The 22,591-nt window shown below is 47.2% G+C and overlaps 1 protein-coding gene across 1 annotated transcript in view; it reads right to left on the bottom strand.

Annotated features, from left to right (window-relative positions):
• MCF2L2 (MCF.2 cell line derived transforming sequence-like 2) overlaps positions 1-22,591 on the bottom strand; it is a 774,003-nt gene that overhangs the window by 470,525 nt on the left and 280,887 nt on the right. The window contains 1 exon segment of the mRNA XM_029615373.1: positions 4,795-4,820. Coding sequence (XP_029471233.1) covers positions 4,795-4,820 — 26 coding nt within the window.

Raw genomic sequence — 22,591 nt, 5'->3', positions numbered from 1 at the left:
TCTGATGGCAGGCAAAGCCCATTTCCCTTTCCTCTAACAATACCATATTCCTTACTTAATCCCTACTTTTACCCTTTCCTGCGAATAACCAAGAGTTTACCAGCTAGGCCTTGGTTGATTCTGGCTCCCAGGGGAATTTCATAATGAAGGCCCTCGTCGACCACTTGCAGCCATCTATTGTTCCCAGGAAGACACCCTTGATCATCTCCTCTGTCCACGGAGATCCACTGTCTGGCTGGATTACCCTTGCCACAGCCCCTTGATCATATGATCCAGTCTTCTGCATGTGGAGAGTTTTGTCTTCCACATTATTGATAAAGTGGTACACCCTATTGTACTGGGCCTCCCATGGTTACAACTCCTCTCTGCAGTTTGACTAGTCCACGCTACAACTCTTCAGCTGGAGCTCTTACTGCCACAATTCCTTCCTGCAGCAAGTGGAACCACCACTTCACCTGCCTGTGGTCACCGCCCTCTTGGGGCTCTCCTTCACAGTACTCTGACTATGCTGATTTCTTCTCCAAAAAGGAGGCAGAGACTCTTCCCTCCCACAGGGTCTATGACTGTGCCATTGACCTGCTGCCTAATTCCAAGCCCCCTCATGGCAGAGTATATCCGTTGCCCATCCTGGAGACCAAAGCCATGACTGAATATATCAAGGAAAACCTTGATCGGGGTTTCATATGGCCCTCTACCTCCTCAGCTGGGGCTGACTTCTTCATCTCCAAAAAAGACAGCTCATTGCACCCATGCATCAACTACTGAAGGTTAAATTCAATTACAAATAAAGACTGTTACCCATTGCCACTCATTACTTCCCCTACTACCCATAACTAATCAAGCTTGATATTTCACTTGGTTGCAGCTCCATCACTGCTCTCTACATTAATGGTGGGGGTGGAAGGGAAATAGAACCAAAGAGCTAAGAGAAACAGATAAGTATGAGAAAAAAATGTGAAGCTTGCTGGGCAGACTGGATGGGCCGTTTGGTCTTCTTCTGCCGTCATTTCTATGTTTCTATGTTTCTATGTTTCTATCTCAGAACTATTCAATCGCCTCTTGGATCCAGAGTCTTCACTAAACTGGACCTCCACAGGGCCTAAAACCTAATTTGGATTCATCCTGGAGACGAGTGGAAGACACTACAAGTACCTTGTAATGCTTGGTTTCTTGGTCGGATACTTTTTCTCTGATCCAACTTTACATTAAAACTATTGAGCAATGGATGGCTCATAATCGATTAAAACTTAACAAGAAAAAAACAGAAATAATATTTCTCAGTTATATAGAAAATCCCAGTCATTCACCCCCCGCTAATATTACCTTAGGTAATGATGTGATTACAATTACCAGACTAGCAAGGAACGTAGGTATCTGGATTTATTCTAATTTATCATTAACTCAACACATCTCCAAATTAGTTAAAAATTCTTTTTTTAAACTACAGGTATTAAAACAATTACATCCTCTGCTTTTTGCCCATGATTATCAAACAGTGCTTCAATCACTGATTTTTTCGGGTCTGGATTACTGCAATGGGCTATACTTGGGTCTTCCTGAAACTGTTATTAGACATCTGCAGTTGATTCAGAACTCAGCTGCTAGGCTTCTTACGGGCACTGCTTTGAAACATCATATATATCCTATGTTGTATGGCAAGGAGCATTCTTATCATTTTGACTGTCAGGTTTGCTTATCGTGTTTTCTATCTGTTCTAGTTTTGTTTAAAATAAGGTTAATTATTTACAATATTTTATCTATTTTATGATATAATTTTATTTATTTTTGTTTAATTAATATTATTTTATTTTAGATTTTTATTATTGTAAACCGCTTTGGTCAACCTTGTGTTGGTAAAACGGTATATAAATATTTTTAAATAAATAAATAAATAAATAAATAAATAAATAAATGTAATGCCCCTGCAGTGCTTCAGAAAATGATGAATGAAATCTTCCGAGACCTCCTTTATGTCTGTGTCATATAGCTTGATGACATTCTCATCTTTTCCAAAGACATTACTTGTTCTTCAGAGACTGCGAGACAATAAATTGTATGCTAAGACTGAGAAGTGTCTATTTGAAAAAGAAAGCCTCCCTTTTCTAGGATACATCATTTTCAGCATGAATTTCCACATATTTCCCAATATGGTTAAAAGTATCCAAGAGTGGCCACAACTGACTGGTCTATGTGCCTTACAAATATTCCTAGGTTTTGCCAACTATTACCAGCATTTCATTCCCAACTACTCCACAACTGCGGCTCCACACACAGCACTAACCCAGAAAAGAGGCAAACACCAAAGTCTGGCCATCGGAGGCTATTACCGCCTTCCAAAGGTTGAAGGACATCGTCCTTCGAGAACCCTGCCTCCATCACCCAGATTCAACTCACCCCTTTAATGTCAAAGTAGACAAATCCTCCCTGGGGGTAGGAGTGGTCCAGAGTCAGCACTCAGATAAAGGAGTTCTCTATCCATGCTCTTTCTTTTCTTGAAAATTTTCCCCCACAGAGCATAACTTATGGGATCGGCAACAGAGAACTTCTGGCCATTAAGCTTGCTCTGGAGGAATGGCGTCAATGACTCGAAGAAGCTCAATGTCACATTACAATTTACACTGATCACAAAAATCTAGAACATCTCCACTGTGCACAATGGTTGAATGCTCAACAGGCCCGCTGGTCCTTGTTTTTTGCTTGCTTCAACTTTGAGCTAAAATATCGACCAGCCAACAAAAACCTTAAGCAGACACCCTTTCCCGGTCCTTCCTGGCAGAGGACCTCACAAACATATTATTGACCTGGCTCGGATCCTTTTGGCCACCACCATGACCGTCCCTCCAGGGAAGATGGTTGTTCCACACAAACTCAGTAAAAAAGTACTAAAATAGTCCCACAACTCCAGCATCACAGGTCTCCCTGGACAGGTCCGGTCTCTCGCTATGATCCAGCAATACTACTGGTGGCCCCAGATGCAAAGTGATGTCCAAACCTATGTAGACATCTGTCCCACCTGCACGCAGCAGAAACCCGTGTCAGGATGACCCTGGGGGCTGTTATAGCCATTGCTAGCCCCCAGGGAACCTTGGACCCACTTGTCTACTGATTTTATAGTGGATCTCCCCTTCTCTAATGGCTGCACAATCATTTGGGTCATAGTCGACCGCTTCTCAAAGATGGCTCATTTCATTTCGCTCCCTGGATTTCCCACGGCTCTGGCTCGCTTGTTCCCACGGCTCTGGCTCGCTTGTTCACGCACCACATCTTTTGCCTGCACAGCCTGCCCAGACACATTGTCTCTGATCAAGGAGCTCAATTTACGGCCAAGCATTGGCATTCCTGCTGTAAAAAAAATAATATTTCTCTAGATAATACAACAGCATTCCACCCTCAAGCAAATGAACAGTCCAAGTAAACCAATCACATAATGAAGAACTTCCTTAGGACTTATGCAAACAATCATCATGACAACTGGGCCACCCTCTTACCATGGGCAGAATTTTCCCATAACTCCCACATCAACACTGCCACAGGATCAACAATCTTCCAAAATGTATATGGAAGGCAACATTCACCCCTGTTGCCCATACCATTGTCCGTTCCCTCACTGGCAGCTCAATTAACTGCCCTGGAGCTCCAAGAACTCTGGGTATGCACTAATGACCTGCTCCAAAGAGCGGCTGAAAAGGCAGACTACAGATAAGTATCACAGACCAGCACCACAGTTCAAGCCAGGGAACAAAGTCTAGCTCAGCACCCATCACATCAGGCTCCAGATGCCCTCCATGTAACTTGCCTCCCGATACATCAGGCAATTCCCGATCCTATGCCAGCTTGGTCCAGTAACCTATCAACCATGCTTACCTGTTCCCTCAGAATTCGTACCGTATTTCTTGTTTCGCTTATAAAACCCCTAATCCTCTCCTGGCCTTACAGGGGTATCCTCGAAAGATGATGGTACCTATCAAGTAAATGAGGTCCTGGATATCAGATGACAGCCAAGAGATGGGAGTACCTTATATCTTGGGAGGGATACGTTCCGGAAGAAAATACGTGGGATCCTGCCTCGAATATCCCTGATAAGAACCTCCTGAGAGAATTTCATGCCATGAACCTCAAGAAACCTAAACCCTTAGGGAAGGGGTTTAGGGGAGACAGTACTGTTGCGTTCGTCAGACCACGGGCCCATCCTGCAGCCCGCCGCTCTTACCTCCAGCCCATGCCCACGTTTGCATCCTCTTGACACCTCGCCTCCCCAGCAAGATGCGGCCATCTGCAGCACCTGCCTCCAGCCTCCCACTAGGCGCCGACATCGGTGTTACGCATGCCAACCGCGGCAGACCCGCAGCTCTGCCCCTCACCTCTCTCAAAGTGATCCAGCCACCAGCTCCGTCCTCGGGCTGCCCCTGGGGTCTCCGGCTCTGCTATAGTTCCTGATGCTCTGCGTTGGGCCTCTCCAAGTGGCCCACGGAGAGACGCCGTCCCGACCAACGCCGCGCCCCTCCCTAGGGAACCTGGCTGCGGCCCCAGATGATGACATCGGCTAAGCTCCGGTATGTAAGGCCAGGCTCTGCTCTCTCAAATTGCCTTTGCAACAGGTCCCCTCGCTAGTCCAGTGCTCGTTGCTTCTTCTGTTCCTGGTTCCTGATCCTGATTACCTTCGTTCCTGTTTCCTCGTTCATGAGTTCCTGTTCCTTCGTCTCTCCTTTGGTTTGCTAACCTGGTTTGACCTCTGAATCGCCTGACTACTCCGTTGCCTCTCTCCAGCCCCGGACCTCTGCATTGCCTGACTACTTCATTGCCTCTCTCCAACCCCGGACCTCTGCATTGCCTGACTACTCCATTGCCTCTCTCCAATCCCGGACCTCTGCATTGCCTGACTACTCCATTGCCTCTCCCCAGCCCCGGACCTCTGCATCGCCTGACCACACCGTTGCTTCTCTCCAGCCCTGGACTTCTGCTTCGTTTGACCATCCTTTGACTCTCTTCTCATCCAGACCTCAGCCTTGCTTGCCACTGCTTCAGCCTGCCACCAGCCCTGAACCCAGCTTGCATAAAGACGCCTCTTCAGCCTTTGTCCTGTACGTGGTTCATTCAGGCTTCGGCCTGCTCTTGCTCGGGCACCCTCTGTCAGACCGTGTTCCTATTGGCGCCCGGGTCTCCGGGACTCCGCCTTGTCCAGTACAGACTGGTACCTATACTGTTTGCTGCCTCGGGGCTGACCTCGATCCACCCATCAACGACCACTGACGGAGGCCACCTAAGTCCAGCCAGCCCCAGCACCCAAAGGCTTAACCTGCGGGGAATGAGGGCTGGTACTGGTAAAGCACCAGCCGGCCTCCATCCGTCAGCCCTCTCTGCCTGCCGACAGTGGGAACTCGTAGGATCCCTCCTACAGGTAGCGTCAACCCCACCTCGACCCAAAGGTCCACCTCCAGTGCAACAGTCCGGACCTCTATAACGTGGCAGGAAGCTGCACTTTGATGCTGCACTCCAATGATGGATGCTTTCCTATGCAGCAGGCTGCAGCTGAGACCTCAGGACCTTACCTACATTAGGGCGCGTGCGCTCTGACTGCACTAAATTTAAAGGGCCAGTGGCGGGAACTCCCCAGAGGCTCCTCCTGATAATGTCATCAGTCCAGCCCTATAAAGGACAGAGGCTGAGACCCCTCCAGTGCCTTGGCAATAGGTCGACTCCTCTGGAGAAGTGCATTACCTCTGCAGGTCCGGGTTCCTGGTTTCTGCTTCTTGATCCATGCTTCCTGGTTCCTGCTGTGTGGCGCCCCAAGTTCCTGTCTTCTGTTCCTGGTTCTGTTTGGCAGTCTGGTCTGTGTTTGAGTTCCCGTCTTCGTGGTCTGCCTTCTCCTTGTCTGTCTTCAGTGTCTTGTCCTGGTCCTGTGGTCCCTCGTCCCTCTTCCTCATCTCCTCGGATTGGACGTCTGGCTTTGACTTTGGATTGGACTTCCAGCTTGACCTCAGATTGGACCTCGATGCTGATTGACCTCCACCAGCCACCGACCACTGCCTGCTTCTCCATCTCTGATCAAACTCTGCCTGCCCCAACCACTGCCTGAACCACTTTGCTGAGAGAACTCTGCCTTCCTCTGACCCAGCCCGAATCAGACTCTGTTTACCTGCCGCCTGCCCTGACCACTGCCCAACACTGACTCCACTCTCTTCTAGTGGTGTCCCACAATGTCTCCTACATAACGGATCTTTACCTCCACAGAGCTCCACGCCTAAGTCCAGCTGGCCCCAGCACCCAAGGTTTCAACCTAAGGGGAACCTGGGCTGGTATTGGTGAAACTCCGGTTGGGCCTCTGCTTCAGCCAGCTCGCCTGCCAACTGTGGGACTTGCAGGCCTTCTTCCTGCAGGTTGCATCAACTCCACCTCAGTCTAAGGGTCCACGTCCGCAACATGAACTTGCAAATAAATCTACAATCAAGTCACACCTAGGTTTAAAATAAATATACATTATCTCAGTACAGCAAAAGCTTTAAAATAAATAGATGTAATCTCAGTAAAGCAAAGAGCACTCAAGAATGTTGCTTGTCAGTTTATTGAAGTTAATTTAATACATTATATGTGTGGAGGTATATTCCATTGCATAGCTGATTTCCACGGTGGAAGCAGTTATGACTTGGCATTAAAAGCAAGTTAGAAGAACCAGGCTTTAACATGTTTTCTGAAACAGGAATAGTCATGCATTTAGCAAAGCTCTTCTGGGAGTGAGTTCCGTAGGGTGGGTGCTGCCCCCAAGAAAAATCATTGGGTTGGGTTTCGGTTACTTTTCTCACAACACATGACCCTGACAAAGTTAATACTCGTTCTCTTGCATGGGGGGGATATGAGCTTAGTAGCTTGTTATTCCTTTTATTTAAATAATTAGCAACAACTCATTCTTGTGATGGTATAGTCTGCTGAGAGTATGACTCCCAAGGCCGAAGTGGCTGGTACACTGGCAAGGCAAGTCAGATGGGTTCCAATTGGAACAGCGGCAGGGCATCCCCTGCCTGTGATAGCCAGCTTCCCCTTAGGTTTAGCCTTCAGGTGCTGATGGCCAGCAAGGCTTAGGTAGTAATCCCTGAACCAGTTCTAAACAGGAACGCAGTAAGAGGCATAAATAAACACTGGAAACAGGAAGACCAGATGATATGAATCAGCAAACCCAAAGAAGTGAGGAATATACTGGAGTCAATGTAATAAGATAAACTCTGGAAGAAGGATGCCAATGAGGGTGTCAGAGAAAGAGAATCAAGTTCTGGCAATCTGCTGACTGGAAGCCTGAAAATTTAGAGCCATATCCAGGCAATTTGGCACCTATGTCAAGTGACAAAGTGTGCCATGACCCTGTACACAACACATGGCATCACGAGCCATGTGATGCCATGTGTTGTGTACAGGATCATGGCACACTTAGTTTTTGGCCAAATAGTTTTTGGCCAAATAGTTTTTTAAAAAATTTAACACACTATTATTTATAATCTATAAGTAAACATAAATTTGTACCTGGTCCCAAACATCCGACCTTTTTATTTGTATGGATGTGATCCTTAACTTTGAGCCAAACTGACCCCTAACATCTACCCAATTGATTAATAATCTCTACCTTGTAGGGGTTGAAAAAAGTGTGATTTTTTTTTTAATTATATTAAACTAACTAGGTTCTAGATCTCATTAACAGCAAACTCCCTCCACTACCAGGCACATTGTGATGCACCACAAAACCCTGCCCGAAACACACTCAGAATTATTTTGTAGCTATACCATACCATAAACGCAATACAGTATAGGTGGAAATGCCAAATCACCAATATCACAAACATCAACAAAATGGTTTGGCAATGATTCACAGTCTACAACACTTGTAAGCTGTTCAAAATGATGCTTTTAATAACTTCATATGAATGTCATTCCAAATATAACAACTGCTATTCACAGTCCCCCAACATGGACCGTGTTTCGTAAACTGTGTTGGGAGGAAAGGACTAAGGGGGTCATTTTTCAAAGCGATCACATGCGAAAAGGGACTTTTTTTTCACGTGCAATCACTAAAAAGGGGTGGCGTCAAGACTGGAACAGGAGGAGTTGGGGCGGCACTGGGGCGGATTCCGCGAAGACAGCATGGACGGCGAAAAGGTAAGGAGCCTTTTCGCTTCCAATTTCGCGCCCAATAGCACCACCTTTTACGATGGCACTATTGGGTGCGAAAGCCGGCAGCAATCGCACCACGGCTATCGCAGGCCCGCCCCACCGCCCCCCCCCCGTACCGCGCGATTCACGATGCCACTGTGTCTTAGAAAATCTAGGCCTAAGCCTTCAAATAAGGAAATGCTAATTAATATGGACAAATCTTGGTGACAGTAGTTATCAAATTGCATGGTAAATTAAAACAAAAAAGAGGCAGTCCTCACCTCAAAAATGGCAATACGTATCTTACATCAAGAGAAAGCAACCAGCAAGCGACAGTTAAAAAGAAGTTTGCAAAAATGCACCAATACAAGAATCACATGATCAAATACTGTCATAATGACATCAGCGTTACATCAGGGGGAACCCAGAGTAAATAAAGAGGAGGTACACAATAAAGCAGCTGGTATTAGAAGAAAACCAACTGATCTAATTCAGGATTTATTCCAAGAGGGTGTATTGTATTCAGATGATGTATCCGCCATTGCTCTTGTTGTAATAAAAAAACAAAAGAAATTGCCGCCGCGGGCACGGGGGGAATTAGAATGCAATAACAAACAAGCGAAGGTCTTCAGGAACATGTTGAGCGCTTACCCAACGGGAAACCAAGGGAGCATTTTCATGCACGAGTGGTAGACAGGAGCTATGAGTGAATATCAAGAGTGCAGACCATCTGTGACGTTTTACTGACATGGAGCGGAAACAGGGGCAGCAAATAATACAGATAACCTCCTTGGTTGAGCAGTTGTTATATTGCTTTATGACGTTATTAAAAGCATAGTTTCGAACGACTCACAAGTGCTGTGGACTGTGAATCATTGCCAAACCATTTTGTTGATGCTATACCATACCATAACAACACAGCCACAACCCTTCCTATGAAAAGGCAGCACTGCAAATATAGTAATGGGACCTAGAACACTGATACACTTAGTACTGGAAAATAAAAACTGGATTGCTACAGAAACCTACACAGAAGCTAAACACTAGCAAAATCCTTCACCTCTGTCACACATGCAGAACACAAACAGATCCTCACCAAATACAGAATAAAGGACCACAAATTAGAAATAGAAACATAATCAAAAACTGAAATGGAAGCACCAAGAAGCCAGCTGCCTCATGCAGTGCAACACTAAATAAATTAGAAGCAAATGCATTTCCTCTTGTATTGTGAAAAATGCAAAAATAATCAGAGATGCACATTTCCCTAAGCTGACATATTCTATTCACTAAACTGAAAATTAAATTTTTTTTTCTCTTTGTTGTCTGGACATTTCTCTAATCACTTTGGTTCTCATATTTGTTTTCTGATCTTCTCTTGTCAGTCTCCTAACTCCCTTTTTTTTCTCCTGTCCATTTTCAGTTTGTTCTTGCTCCTGTCAACTTCAGTTTCTCCTCTCTCTCTGACATTGATCATTCACTGTCATCTCCATCTTCTCGTTTTTCTCAATTTTCTCTCTGTCTCTGCCTCACTATACACTTATAGCTAGATGTCATTCCTCCTACTCCCCTCTAGTTCTTCTTGTCCCAGCCCTACACCTCTCCAAGTCTCTATTCTCAACCCTCCATCTCCTTCTCCTTCTCGCTAGATTACTCCCTTTATCATCTTCAGCTGTACCACTTCTCTTTTCCCGTAAAAGCTGCCTCCTTTCATGCTTTCTCAAACATCCCCCACTACAAATCATTTCCCCCCTTTCTTTTACCCTCCAATCTTACACAAACTTCCATCCTTCCTCTTCTTCCCCTCACAGCCAGCCCCCCTTCCTCATCTTGTCACCTTCCAATTCTCCTCTTCTGTGGACTGACTGGAGATGGCAGCCCAGTGTTTCTAACCTCCTCCCATCTGAACAAATTAGCTATTTGCATCGCACAGAAAGGAGAGGAGCCGGCAGCAGGTGGAGATTAGAAGTTTCAAGATGCCAGTTGGGCCACAGAGGATCATATTCTGTCATCCCATAATATTTTACACTGTTATCAGTGTGGGTTTTGCAAGATCCTTTTTCTTTTTGCTTAATTCCAAAGGGGCTGTCATAGCTGTTTTATTTAGATATTTCTCACAGGACAAGCAGGATGGTAGTCCTCACATATGGGTGACATCATCAGGATGGAGCCCAATCATGGAACACTTTTGTCAAAGTTTCTAGAACTTTGACTGGCACCACTGAGCATGACCCAGCATGGTACTAACCCTGCATCCAGCAGGGGTCTCCCAGTCTTTTTTTTTCCGCGCAGCTTTTGCCACGTGGACTTAGGAGCTCTATCACACGTTCCTGACAGGAATTTTTTCTTCAGGAATTTCTTTGCAAATTTGCAAAGGTTTTCACCCCATCGGGGTCTCCCTTCTTTGTCATCGATAAACGCGTCCGTATGGTTTTCGGTCTGTTCCCATCGGTTACCGCTTTAGGCCTGACAGGCACCAACCACGTGCGTGGCCTAAATTTTCGATGGCAACGATGGCGACGGGTTTTCGTCGGTGCCCCAATTGTCCTAGGACAATGTCTATCACAGACCCTCACCAGGTCTGTGTACTTTGTCTGGGCCCGACCCATGACGTGGATTCATGTACCAGCTGCGCCCAAATGACCCCGAAGGGCCGCCGGGCTCAGTTGGAAAAAATGACTTTGTTATTTCATGCACAGCAGCGCCCTCCATCGCAGACTTCCGCGTCATCGGTGCTGTTGCCAGCCAAGTCGCGCTATCGGTCGGACACCGATGACTCTAGGTCAATGTCGAAGACTACTACATCTATGTCCTTGGTGCCAGCCACAGGTAAAGCCAAGCACCGAGAGAAGCATCGGCATAGGCATCGCAAATCCGTGGCGTCTGAGCCAGGTGCACCAGTGGCTTCATCTTCCAAATCCATCGAGCCACTGAGGAAAAAGACCCATGCTGAGGAGCCCCAAACCTCCTCTGAGCCGCCTTCCATGGGTGTGGCAGCCGAGACTCTACTGGGTCCGGTGGACCCTCCGGCGATGCCATCCATGCCTCCTACTCCGGACCTGGTGTTAGCCGCACCAGTGTTCCGTGAGGAATTGCACTGGATGGTGCAAGAGGCAGTGGTGCAGGCCCTCCCTTCCGAAGCCATCGACACCGATGCCGGTTCCTGTGCCAACTCCGGAACCAATGCCACTGATGCTTGCTCCGCTCCTTGACAAGCTGGATTTCCTCATCGGTGCTCTGCCATCGGCACCAGGGAAAACACCGATACCGCTCGGTCCTTCAATGCCCATTCATCTCTCCTCGGATGAGGAGGATCCATCGATGCCGGACCCAGTTCCAGGGCCTTCTGGAGCATTTCCACCGAGGCATCTCTCAAGATCACCATTGCCTTCAGGGCCTCTTCGTCCTTCACCGATGCCAGCTCCGAGGCCACCAATGCTGGCACCGATACACTTGGTGCCCCGACCTCCTCCGGTCAGAGAAGGTCTTTTTCTACCTTCTGAGCCACCGTTGGGTGCTGGCGATCGACCTTACCAACCGTGGTCTGATAACTTTTCCGATTCCCAAGATACTGGTGATATCCCGTCTGAGCCTTCTCCACCTGAAGAAAGACGCAGGTCTCCATCAGAGGACCTCTCCTTCATTAATTTTATTAAGGAAATGTCGGAGACTATACCTTTTGCCCTTCAAACTGAAGAAGACTCCAGGCACAAAATGCTGGAAGTCCTTCAGTTCGTTGACACACCGAAAGAAATAATGTCCATCCCAGTTCATGATGTCCTGCTTGATCTTCTGCAGTGCAACTGGGAGCACCCAGGTACGGTCCCTCCGGTCAACCATAAGACTGATGCTACCTATTTGGTCCAGTTGGCACCTGGTTTCCAAAAAACTCAGTTATCCCATCATTCGGTGGTGGTGGAATCTGCCCAGAAGAAGGCCAGGAGACCACGGCCTCATTCTTCGGCACCTCCTGGGAAGGAACAAAAATTCCTCAATGCTTTTAGATGTAGAGTGTTCCATGGCTCTATGTTAATCTCTCGTATTGCGGCATGTCAACTTTATATGACCCAATACAATAGGAATTTTTTCAAGCAATTACAGGAATTTTCTGAGTCTCTCCCGGATCAGTTCCAAGACCAACTGAACTCCATTGTAAAAAAGGGCTTATATGCAGGTAAGCATGAGGTTAGATCAGCTTATATCTTTGATACGGCTTCCAGGTTATTTATTTATTTATTTATTTATTTATTTATTTAAACATTTTTATATACCGAACATATTGTATACACTTCAAGTCGGTTTACAATCAAACAACTGACTGTCTTTAACGACAAGTCTTAAAACAAATAAAATATTATAAATGATAAAACTAAATTAGAAATTAAAATAAAACCCTATAAATAATAACATTAAATTATACTATAATCGATTAAAAAATAATAAAATACATATATAGGTTATCAGCGGCCGGAATAAGTGCAAGGAGGTGGGCCTGCCTAAAATCCCCGGATTTGCGCCCAGAGGTACAAGACCGCTTAGCAGACCTCCCCTGTATGGGGGACAATCTGTTTGGTGAGAAGATCCAAGAAACTATCGCTCAACTCAAAGATCATAATGAGATGCTGCGGCAGCTTTCCGCTGTACATGCTGACTTCTCTACCTTTTCTAAATGGCCGTTCAGGAGAGAGGCAAAAAGAACGGCTTACAAAGCACGAACAAACTACCCTCCACCAGCTCGGTCTCTTCCATATAGACCCTATCAAAAGCCTCCACCTCGGCAACCCAGGCCTCAGAAGACACAGCCACCTGCGCAACCTGGCCCTGCCTGGATGTTTTGACTCCTCGCTAGACAGCAATTGTCATCTTCCCCCTCTGCCATCCCTGCTGGCTCTGCCACTTCACCACCATGTGGCGCAAGGACACCACGGACCAGTGGGTCCAGTCGGTCGTAGCTCAAGGTTACCATCTAAACTTCCTCTCCATACCGTCGGACTCGCCACCTTGGCTGGGGTGGACTTCCTCCGACCACTCTCAACTCCTACAGGGGGAGATAGCTTCCCTCCTGCAGGCCGTAGAGCCAGTTCCTCCTTTCCAAAGGGGACAGGGCTTCTACTCCTGATACTTCTTAATACCAAAAAAGACGGGCGGCATTCGCCCTATATTAGACCTTCGTGCCCTAAACAAACATCTTCAAAAGGAGAAGTTCAGAATGGTAACCTTGGGCTCTCTATTCCCTCTTCTCCAGTAGGGGGATTGGCTTTGCTCTCTAGATCTAAAAGACGCATACATACACACAGCAATTAACCCGTCTCACAGAAAATACCTCCAGTTCCTCGTCGGAAACCAGCACTTCCAGTACCGAGTGCTTCCGTTCGGCCTGGCATCGGCCCCTCATATCTTCACGAAATGCCTGCCAGTTGTAGCCGCATACTTAAGACGACTAGGCACTCACGTCTATCCTTATCTAGACGACTGGTTACTGAGTGCTCGGTCTCCGGAGGAAGTTCTTCACTCCCTCCATCTCTCCGTGCGGCTACTACTGTCCTTGGGATTTCTAATCAATTAACAGAAGTCCAATCTGATTCCATCGCAATCCCTCTCCTTTATTGGAGCAGATCTCGACACTATCCAAGCGAAAGCTTTCCTTCCCACGGACCGAGCTCATACGCTAGCAGTGCTTGCGCACACTCTACAGTCTTGCCGAATCACGACTACTCGTTATATCCTTGTCTTGTTGGGACATATGGAGTCCTCGGATCATGTTACCCCAATGGCTTGACTTGTCATGTGAGTAACGCAGCGGACATTAAAATCCCAGTGGTCCCAGGCCCAGCATTCAATGTCCAACATTGTCCATGTCACCAGGAGGCTTCGTCTCTCACTGGCTTGGTGGATCCAAGAGTCCCACCTGCTTAAAGGGCTACTGTTCCAGGCTCCGGAACCTCAGCTGATTCTGACAACCAATGCTTCCACTCTAGGTTGGGGAGCACATGTCAACCACCTGCAAACTCAGGGAACCTGGTCTGAAGCAGAAGCACAACATCAGATAAACTTTCTGGAGCTCAGGGCAATCAGATATGCCCATCTAGCCTTCAAGGATTGCTTATCCAACAAAACAATCCTAATCAAAACAGACAATTAAGTAGCAATGTGATACATCAACAAGCAGTTGATGTACCACAGTTCCTGTGTCAGGAAGTAGTGCAAATTTGGGCTTTAGCTCTCTCTCATTCCATGCTACTGAGAGCGACCTACTTGGCGGGCATGGACAATGTTCTAGCGGACAAACTCAGTCGTGCATTTCAGCCCCAAGAGTGGTCCCTAAACTTCACAGTGGCGGATCAGATATTTCAGAAGTGGAGATATCCGAGCATTGACCTCTTTGCATCGGTTCACAATCGCAAGGTGGAGAACTTCTGCTCCCTACATCGCAGTTACAAAACTCCACTGAGGGACGCCTTCGCCCTCTCTTGGGCAACAGGTCTCCTGTATGCCAACCCCCCACTTCCTCTCATCAGCAAGACTCTTGTGAAGCTATGCCGGGACAACGGCCTCATGATTATCATAGCCGCGTCAGGTTTGGTTTCCCATCCTTCGCGACCTCTCAGTTCGTCCACAGATTTGCCTGGGCACAGATCAGTTTCTGATATCTCAGAAGAACGGACAACTGCGCCATCCCAACCTTCAGGCCTTGTCGCTGGCAGCTTGGATGTTGAAAGGCTAATCTTGCGACCGCTCAATCTTTTGGACTCTGTATCCCAGGATCTGGAAGCTTCACGAAAGCCTACTACTAGAAGATCTTATCATTCTAAATGGAAAAGATTTTCACTGTGGTGCACTTCAAAGGAGTTAGATCCTTTTACCTGCCCCACAACAAAGTTTTTAGACTACCTCTGGCACCTCTCGTAGTCGGGTCTACAAACTTCCTCCATTAGAGTACATGTCAGTGCGGTGACCGCCTTCCATAAGGGGGCAGGGGATGTCTCCATTTCGACACAACCCTAAGTAGTGCGCTTTATGACGGGCTTGCTTCACCTCATGCCCAATCTCTGTCCCCCGGCCCCTGCTTGGGACCTTAATGTAGTATTAGTGTGACTCATGAAACCTCCGTTTGAGCCTCTGCATTCCTGCAAGTTACAGCATCTCACTTGGAAGGTGCTCTTCCTTCTTGCTTTGACGTCTGCTCGCAGGATCAGTGAGCTACAAGCGCTGGTTACTTACCCCCCTTACACAAAATTTCTTCATGATTGGGTAGTCCTTCACACTCATCCTAAATTTCAACCGAAAGTAGTCTCTGAGTTCCATTTAAATCAATCCATAGTTTTGCCTACTTTCTTTCCAAAACCCCACTCACATCCAGGTGAACGGGCTCTGCATTCCTTGGACTGCAAGCCTGCGCTGGCCTTTTATATGGAACACACTGCAGACCATAGGAAGTCCACCCAGCTGTTTCTCTCCTTTGATAAAACTAAACTGGGAATCCCGGTGGGCAAGCAGACCCTGTCCTCCTTGCTGGCAGACTGTATTTCTTTCTGCTACCAGCAAGCAGGCCTTCCGCTCCAGGGACGCCTTAAAGCGCACTCTATTAGAGCAATGGCAACGTCGGTAGCACACCTTCATTCTGCATTGTTATGGTTAAGCAGTGTTTGGGTGGATTCTTGGGTACTGAGGCAGATGACCATGCCCATGCGCATGGTCATCTGCCCGTGGGCATGGTCATCTGGGCTAAACGCAGACGCACAAACACAGTTAGTTCTTTTATTAAACAGCTTGAAGTGTACCACCAGAGGTGGCAGTAGTGAGGTAGTCTGGATGAAGCAGTCTCAGGACCCTCGGCAGAGGGAACCCTTCTCACCCCGTTGGTATGGGGGAATTCCAGTACAGGTTTCCCAGCAAGGCAGTACTGTGGATGAGATAGATTGAGCGTTAGATTACTCACTATATGGTTGCTGTTAGTATGCGATTCCACCAGATTTGAAGAAGTTGGTAGCGGCACCGAGGCAGGGAGAGCAGGCCCTTGAGGAGCGAGTACCTGATCCCTGTAAGGCACCTGAAATAAAGCAGAGGGCCCCAGAGGAGCGGGTACCCACGTTAGCAATACCCCGAAGGGCAGAGAGAGAGCTTCCAGCGGCAGCACGGAAGTGGCAGAGTAGCTTAGACTGGCCGAAGCCAATCCTTTGCTAACTCAACGAGCTAGCAACTTAGTATATACCCAGATGGTGTGATGTCAGTAGAGGGGAACGCCCCCGAGGTTTGCGCCAATGCTGGAATAAAGACGTGGGTGGGGTGCATGTGCGCACCCTAGTAGGCCCTTGGGAGGAGCATGGCAGGAGGCTGCACCATAGCCGTTCCGGGGACGCCGGAGAGGTTGGCTTGTAGACGCAGCGGCAGCCATTTTCCCAAGGGAAGCGGAGGAACCGTGAACAAGGTGAGGCAAATGGGGCGAAGCCGTCTAGCACCGACAGACGCAACATGTACCTCTTGCTGACATCTGCAGGGCTGCTACATGGAGTTCTCTCCATACCTTTGCAGCTCATTATTGCTGGACAAGGCTGGCAGAAAAGATTCTGTCTTTGGTCAGTCTGTTCTGCGCAATTTATTCTCATCTTAATACCCAACTTCCTTCCAACAGCCTGTTGGGAATTTCAGGCTGCCCATTATCCAAAATTACCCCTGTTGTTGTGCCTGTTGCACATCTTTGGGTGCTTTTGGTACATTGCTCGGGCATCCCCAGCTCACTATTCACCCATATGTGAGGACTACCATCCTGCTTATCCTGTGAGAAAGCAGAGAACGCAGAGTTGTTCTCTCAGGACCGCAGGATGTTAGTCCTCACTAAACCCACCCGCCACCCCGCGGAGTTGGGTACGCTTGCGATTTGTTATTTTATTTTTTCGTCCGGACTTTTTACTATACACGAGACTGAGGGGAGACCCCTGCTGGGTGCAGGGTTAGTATCATGCTGGGCATGCTCAGTGGTGCCAGTCAAAGTTCTAGAAACTGACAAAAGTGTTCCATGATTGGGCTCCTTCCTGATGATGTCACCCATATGTGTGGACTAACATCCTGCTGTCCTGTGAGAACATAAGAACATAAGAAATTGCCATGCTGGGTCAGACCAAGGGTCCATCAAGCCCAGCATCCTGTTTCCAACAGAGGCCAATCCAGGCCACAAGAACCTGGCAATTACCCAAACACTAAGAAGATCACATGCAACTGATGCAATTAATAGCAGTGGGTATTCCCTAAGTAAACTTGATTAATAGCAGTTAATTGACTTCTCCAAGAACTTATCCAAAACGTTTTTGAACCCAGCTACACTAACTGCACTAACCACATCCTCTGGCAACAAAATCCAGAGCTTAATTGTGCGTTGAGTGAAAAAGAATTTTCTCCGATTAGACTTAAATGTGCTACTTGCTAACTTCATGGAATACCCCCTAGCCCTGCTATTATTCGAAAGTGTAAATAACTGATTCACATCTACTCGTACAAGACTTCTCATGATCTTAAAGACCTCTATAATATCCCCCTTCAGCCGTCTCTTCTCCAAGCTGAACAGCCCTAACCTCTTCAGCCTTTCCTCATAGGGGAGCTGTTCCATCCCCTTTATAATTTTGGTTGTCCTTATAAGTGAGCAAAGGAATTGTACATAAATCAACTCCTTTTCATCACCCACAAGATCAAAAATTCTTCAATGAGGTCAGTCCCAGAATGGACACCTCTAAATCAGGTCATTATGGGTGAGGATGGTGGAACATAAGAATTGTTTAAGGAGATGAAGGATGGAAGCACCTATTACTGCCCGTTGTTTAGAACGACATAGGAAAATTGGTTCCTACCTGCCAATCTTCGCTCCCGCAATACCACAGATCAGTCCACACTAGTGGGTTATGCACTTCCACCAGCAGATGGAATCAGAGAGAACACTTGTTACAGGTAAGCAACTCTGCTTTCTGCTACTCACAGCACTGTCAATCATCAGATATTGTCGGATCGTTTGCATTGGTTAGGGATCAGTGAGCTTGTTTATTCATGGTTCCAATCCTATTTAGTGAGAGAGCACAGGTTTGTTTTAATGATGAAGAATCCAGTGTGTGGTCTGCAATACGGGGATCCCCAAGGTTTCATATTATCTGCAGTTCTTTATAATGCTTATTTACAACCGCTATGCTTATTGATTGATCATTTTGGTATCAAATTTAGAGTTTATGCAGATGATATACAAATATATATTTGCTATGAAGGCTACCCTACCAATTATGTAAGAGCGTATTACAGACTTCCTCATTATTATCAACTCCTGGATGGGTGACAATAATTTAATTTTAAATCTGAGTCAGTATATTTTTCATAGTCACTCTAGCTCTATTCCCAATCTAAAGAGTAAATGGGAATCTGATTCAATTTAAACCTGTAGTCAGAAACATAGTTTTGCAATTTGATGCTTATCTTTGATTTAAACCACTGATCCCATTCAGTTTCAAGAACTAGTTACTTCAAATTACAGCTTCTTCACCATTTAAGAAATGGCCTGGACCAAAATTGTTTTTGACAGTAATACAATTTTTTGTACTTACTATAATTGATTACTGTAATTCCCTTTATGCTGGCTTGCTTCTCACTTGTTTATGGGCATTGCAGGTACTTCAAATCTCTACCACCCATTTGGTGCTAAGAGGCCTCCCTGCAGGAGGTCGTTCAGCCGGGGTCCGGAACCCCCGCTGAACGACCTCCTGCAGTCGATCTGCCGGCGCCATTTTCCGTACGGAAAATGATTCGCGGCAGGAAATCGCTCCCGGACCCCCGCTGGACCCCCAGGGACTTTTGGCCAGCTTGGGGGGGCCTCCTGACCCCCACAAGACTTGCCAAAAGTCCAGCGGGGGTCCGGAATGACCTCCTGCAGTCGAATCGTGTTGGTCTATGGCCGCCGCCATTTTGCGCCGCCATTTTGCAAAATGGCGGCGCAGAATGGCGCCGGCTGAAGACAACACGATTCAATTGCAGGAGACCGTTCTGGACCGCCGCTGGACCCCCAGGTAATTTAAGGCATTTGGGGGGGGGGTTCGGGAGGGTAGGGGATTTAATTTAAAGGGTCGGGGGTGGGTTTTAGGGTGTTTTAGTGTGCCGGTTTTCCTGCCCTCCCCCTTCCCCTGATTTAGCTACGGACCGCCGCTGGACCCCCAGGTAATTTAAGGCATTTGGGGGGGGGGTTCGGGAGGGTGGGGGATTTAATTTAAAGGGTCGGGGGTGGGTTTTAGGGGGTTTTAGTGTGCCGGTTTTCCTGCCCTCCCCCTTCCCCCGATTTAGCTACGGACCGCCGCTGGACCCCCAGGTAATTTAAGGCATTTGGGGGGGGGGTTCGGGAGGGTGGGGGATTTAATTTAAAGGGTCGGGGTGGGTTTTAGGGGGTTTTAGTGTGCCGGTTCACGATTTTAACGATTTTCACGATACTCTAAACACCCAAACGGCGACGATACGATTCCCTCCCCCTCCCAGCCGAAATTGATCGTTAAGACGATCGAGGACACGATTCACATCTCTAGCATTAACATAGGAGCGTAAGAATTGTTTTCGAGCACGATTAGTCCGCTCCACTTGTCCGTTGGCTTGAGGATGAAAGGCGGTGATGAAGTCTAGCGCAATGTGAAATTTGGTGCAGAGACTCCGCCAGTATCGGGCTGTAAATTGCGATCCTCGGTCAGATGTGATGTGCTGGGGTAGACCATGAAGTCGAAATACATGTGACATAAATAACTGAGCCAAACGGGGAGCAGAGGGAAGGGCGGGCAGTGGTGTAAAGTGAGCCATCTTGGAGAATCGATCAATCACTACCCAAATTACAGTATGTCCTTCTGAAGCAGGCAGGTCAACAATAAAGTCAGTGGAGATGTGAGTCCATGGTCTCGTCGGTGCCGGAAGTGGTTGTAACTGCCCCCAAGGTCTCCCCACAGGATTCTTATGCTGCACACAAACAGGGCAGGAATCTACGTATGCGCGAATGTCCTTGCACATCCCAAGCCACCAATAAAATTGTTGATGAAGATCTTGTGTTTGTTTACATCCTGGGTGCCCAGCCAACTGAGAATCATGCCCCCACTTCAGTACCCTATTGAGGAGTCTACTGGGTACCATGGTTTTTCCGACTGGAACCGAAAAAGTTGCCGAGAGAATGATGCGGGATGGATCAATAATGTTCTGTAGAGGCTCCTCCCCATCTTCACTGACAAAGGATCGAGACAATGCATCAGCTTTGATATTCTTGTTTGCTGGACGATACCTTAGTTCAAAGTCAAAACGTGTAAAGAATAGTGCCCAACGGGCCAGACGTGGGTTCAGTCGTTGAGCTTGCTGTAGATAAATTAAATTGTTATGATCCGTAAAAACTGTAATTCTATGTTGGGCCCCCTCTAACCATTGTCGCCACTCTTCAAAGGCAAGTTTAATGGCTAATAATTCCTTGTCGCCAATGGAATAATGGCGTTCTGCAGGTGAAAATTTCCTCGAAAAATAGGAACATGGATGGGATGTTTCTCCTACGTCATTCTGGCTCAACACTGCTCCAACTCCCTCAGTGGACGCATCAACTTCTACTGTAAATGGGCGTCTAGGATCAGGGTGGCGAAGGAGTTTTTGAGAGCTTGAAATGCTTCTACCGACACTGCAGGCCAAGTTTTGACATTAGCTCCTTTACGTGTGAGTGCGATGAATGGCGCGGTCAACTTGGAAAAATCTTTGATGAAATGTCGATAATAATTAGCAAATCCAAGAAACCGTTGGAGTGCCCGTAGTCCGTTAGGTTGAGGCCACTCTTGTATGCATTTCACTTTGGTCGAGTCCATTTGGAAACCTTGTTTGGAAATAATGTAACCCAAGAAAGGTAAGGATTCTGTTTCAAAAACACATTTTTCTAGCTTGGCATATAACCGGTGTTCCCTGAGTCGTTGTAAAACTTGTGTGACTTGTTGGCGATGAGTCTGTAGGTCCTTGGAAAAAATCAAAATATCGAGATAAACCACTACACAGATATACAACAAGTCTCTAAAAAATTTCATTAACAAAATGTTGAAAAACAGCAGGGGCATTAGTTAACCCAAACAGCATAACAAGGTATTCATAATGTCCATCCCTGGTGTTAAAAGCGGTCTTCCACTCATCCCCCTCCCGAATCCGGACCAAATTGTAGGCTCCTCGTTGGTCCAGTTTGGAAAACACACAGGCTCCTTGCAGGCGGTCAAACAGTTCCGCAATAAGAGGCAGGGGATATCAATCCTTGATAGTGATAGCGTTAAGTCCGCGATAATCAATGCAAGGGCGTAATGTCCCATCTTTTTTCTCCACAAAAAAAAACCCAGCCCCCGCCGGTGAGGTGGATTGTCAAATAAATCCTTTTTGTAGATTGTCTTGAATATATTCGGACATAGCCCGGGTCTCAGCGGCTGATAAGGGGTAGATGCGCCCTCGCGGCGGTGTGGATCCTGGAATCAGCTTGATAGTGCAGTCGAAATCACGATGCGGGGGCAATGTGTCTGCGGCCTCCTTAGAAAATACGTCCGCAAATTGTTTGTATGGACCAGGTAACTCCTTTAGGACTGAGGTACAGATGAAGCCAGAAGCAGGAGTTGTTCCTTTCAAGCAAGTCTTACGGCATTCAGGTCCCCAACGAATAAGTCGTAAAGAAGTCCAATCGAATTGGGGATTGTGGCGTTGCAACCAGGGAATACCAAGAACCACCGGACGAATGGCTCTCTCGAGGACGTAAAAGGTGATTTGTTCTGTGTGGTCTGTGTGGTTCTGTGTGGTCTGTGTGGTCTGTAGCAATCCAGAGGTTCCGTGTGATGGGTTATTCTTCCTGGTAAGGGTTCTGCATGAATGGAGGAAATGATTATTGGTTTATGACAGAGACGGGTGGGACTCTGGAGTTTATCCACTATTTCTTGTAATATAAGGTCTCCTCCGGCTCCAGAGTCTACTAACGCCAGGGTAGTAAATTCCTGTCCTTCAGTACGGAGGGTAACTAGTAAGGTGAGTGGGGGATTAGGAGATGTGAGGCCTAGGGAAACATCCCCCAGCTTGGGGGGGGCCTCCTGACCCCCACAAGACTTGCCAAAAGTCCAGCGGGGGTCCGGAATGACCTCCTGCAGTCGAATCGTGTTGGTCTATGGCCGCCGCCATTTTGCCGCTGGACCCCCAGGTAATTTAAGGCATTTGGGGGGGGGGTTCGGGAGGGTGGGGGATTTAATTTAAAGGGTCGGGGGTGGGTTTTAGGGGGTTTTAGTGTGCCGGTTTTCCTGCCCTCCCCTTCCCCCGATTTACGATTTTTTGACGATAAATCGGGGGAATTGGTATTGTATCATGGCCCTAACGATTTTTGACGATTTAAAATATATCGGACGATATTTTAAATCGTCGAAAAACGATTCACACCCCTAGTTAATGCTCGACAGGACGACTG

Source organism: Rhinatrema bivittatum, chromosome 9 (assembly GCF_901001135.1).
Source record: "Rhinatrema bivittatum chromosome 9, aRhiBiv1.1, whole genome shotgun sequence".
Lineage (NCBI taxonomy): Eukaryota > Metazoa > Chordata > Amphibia > Gymnophiona > Rhinatrematidae > Rhinatrema > Rhinatrema bivittatum.
This window is presented reverse-complemented; position numbering and strand designations above follow the sequence as displayed.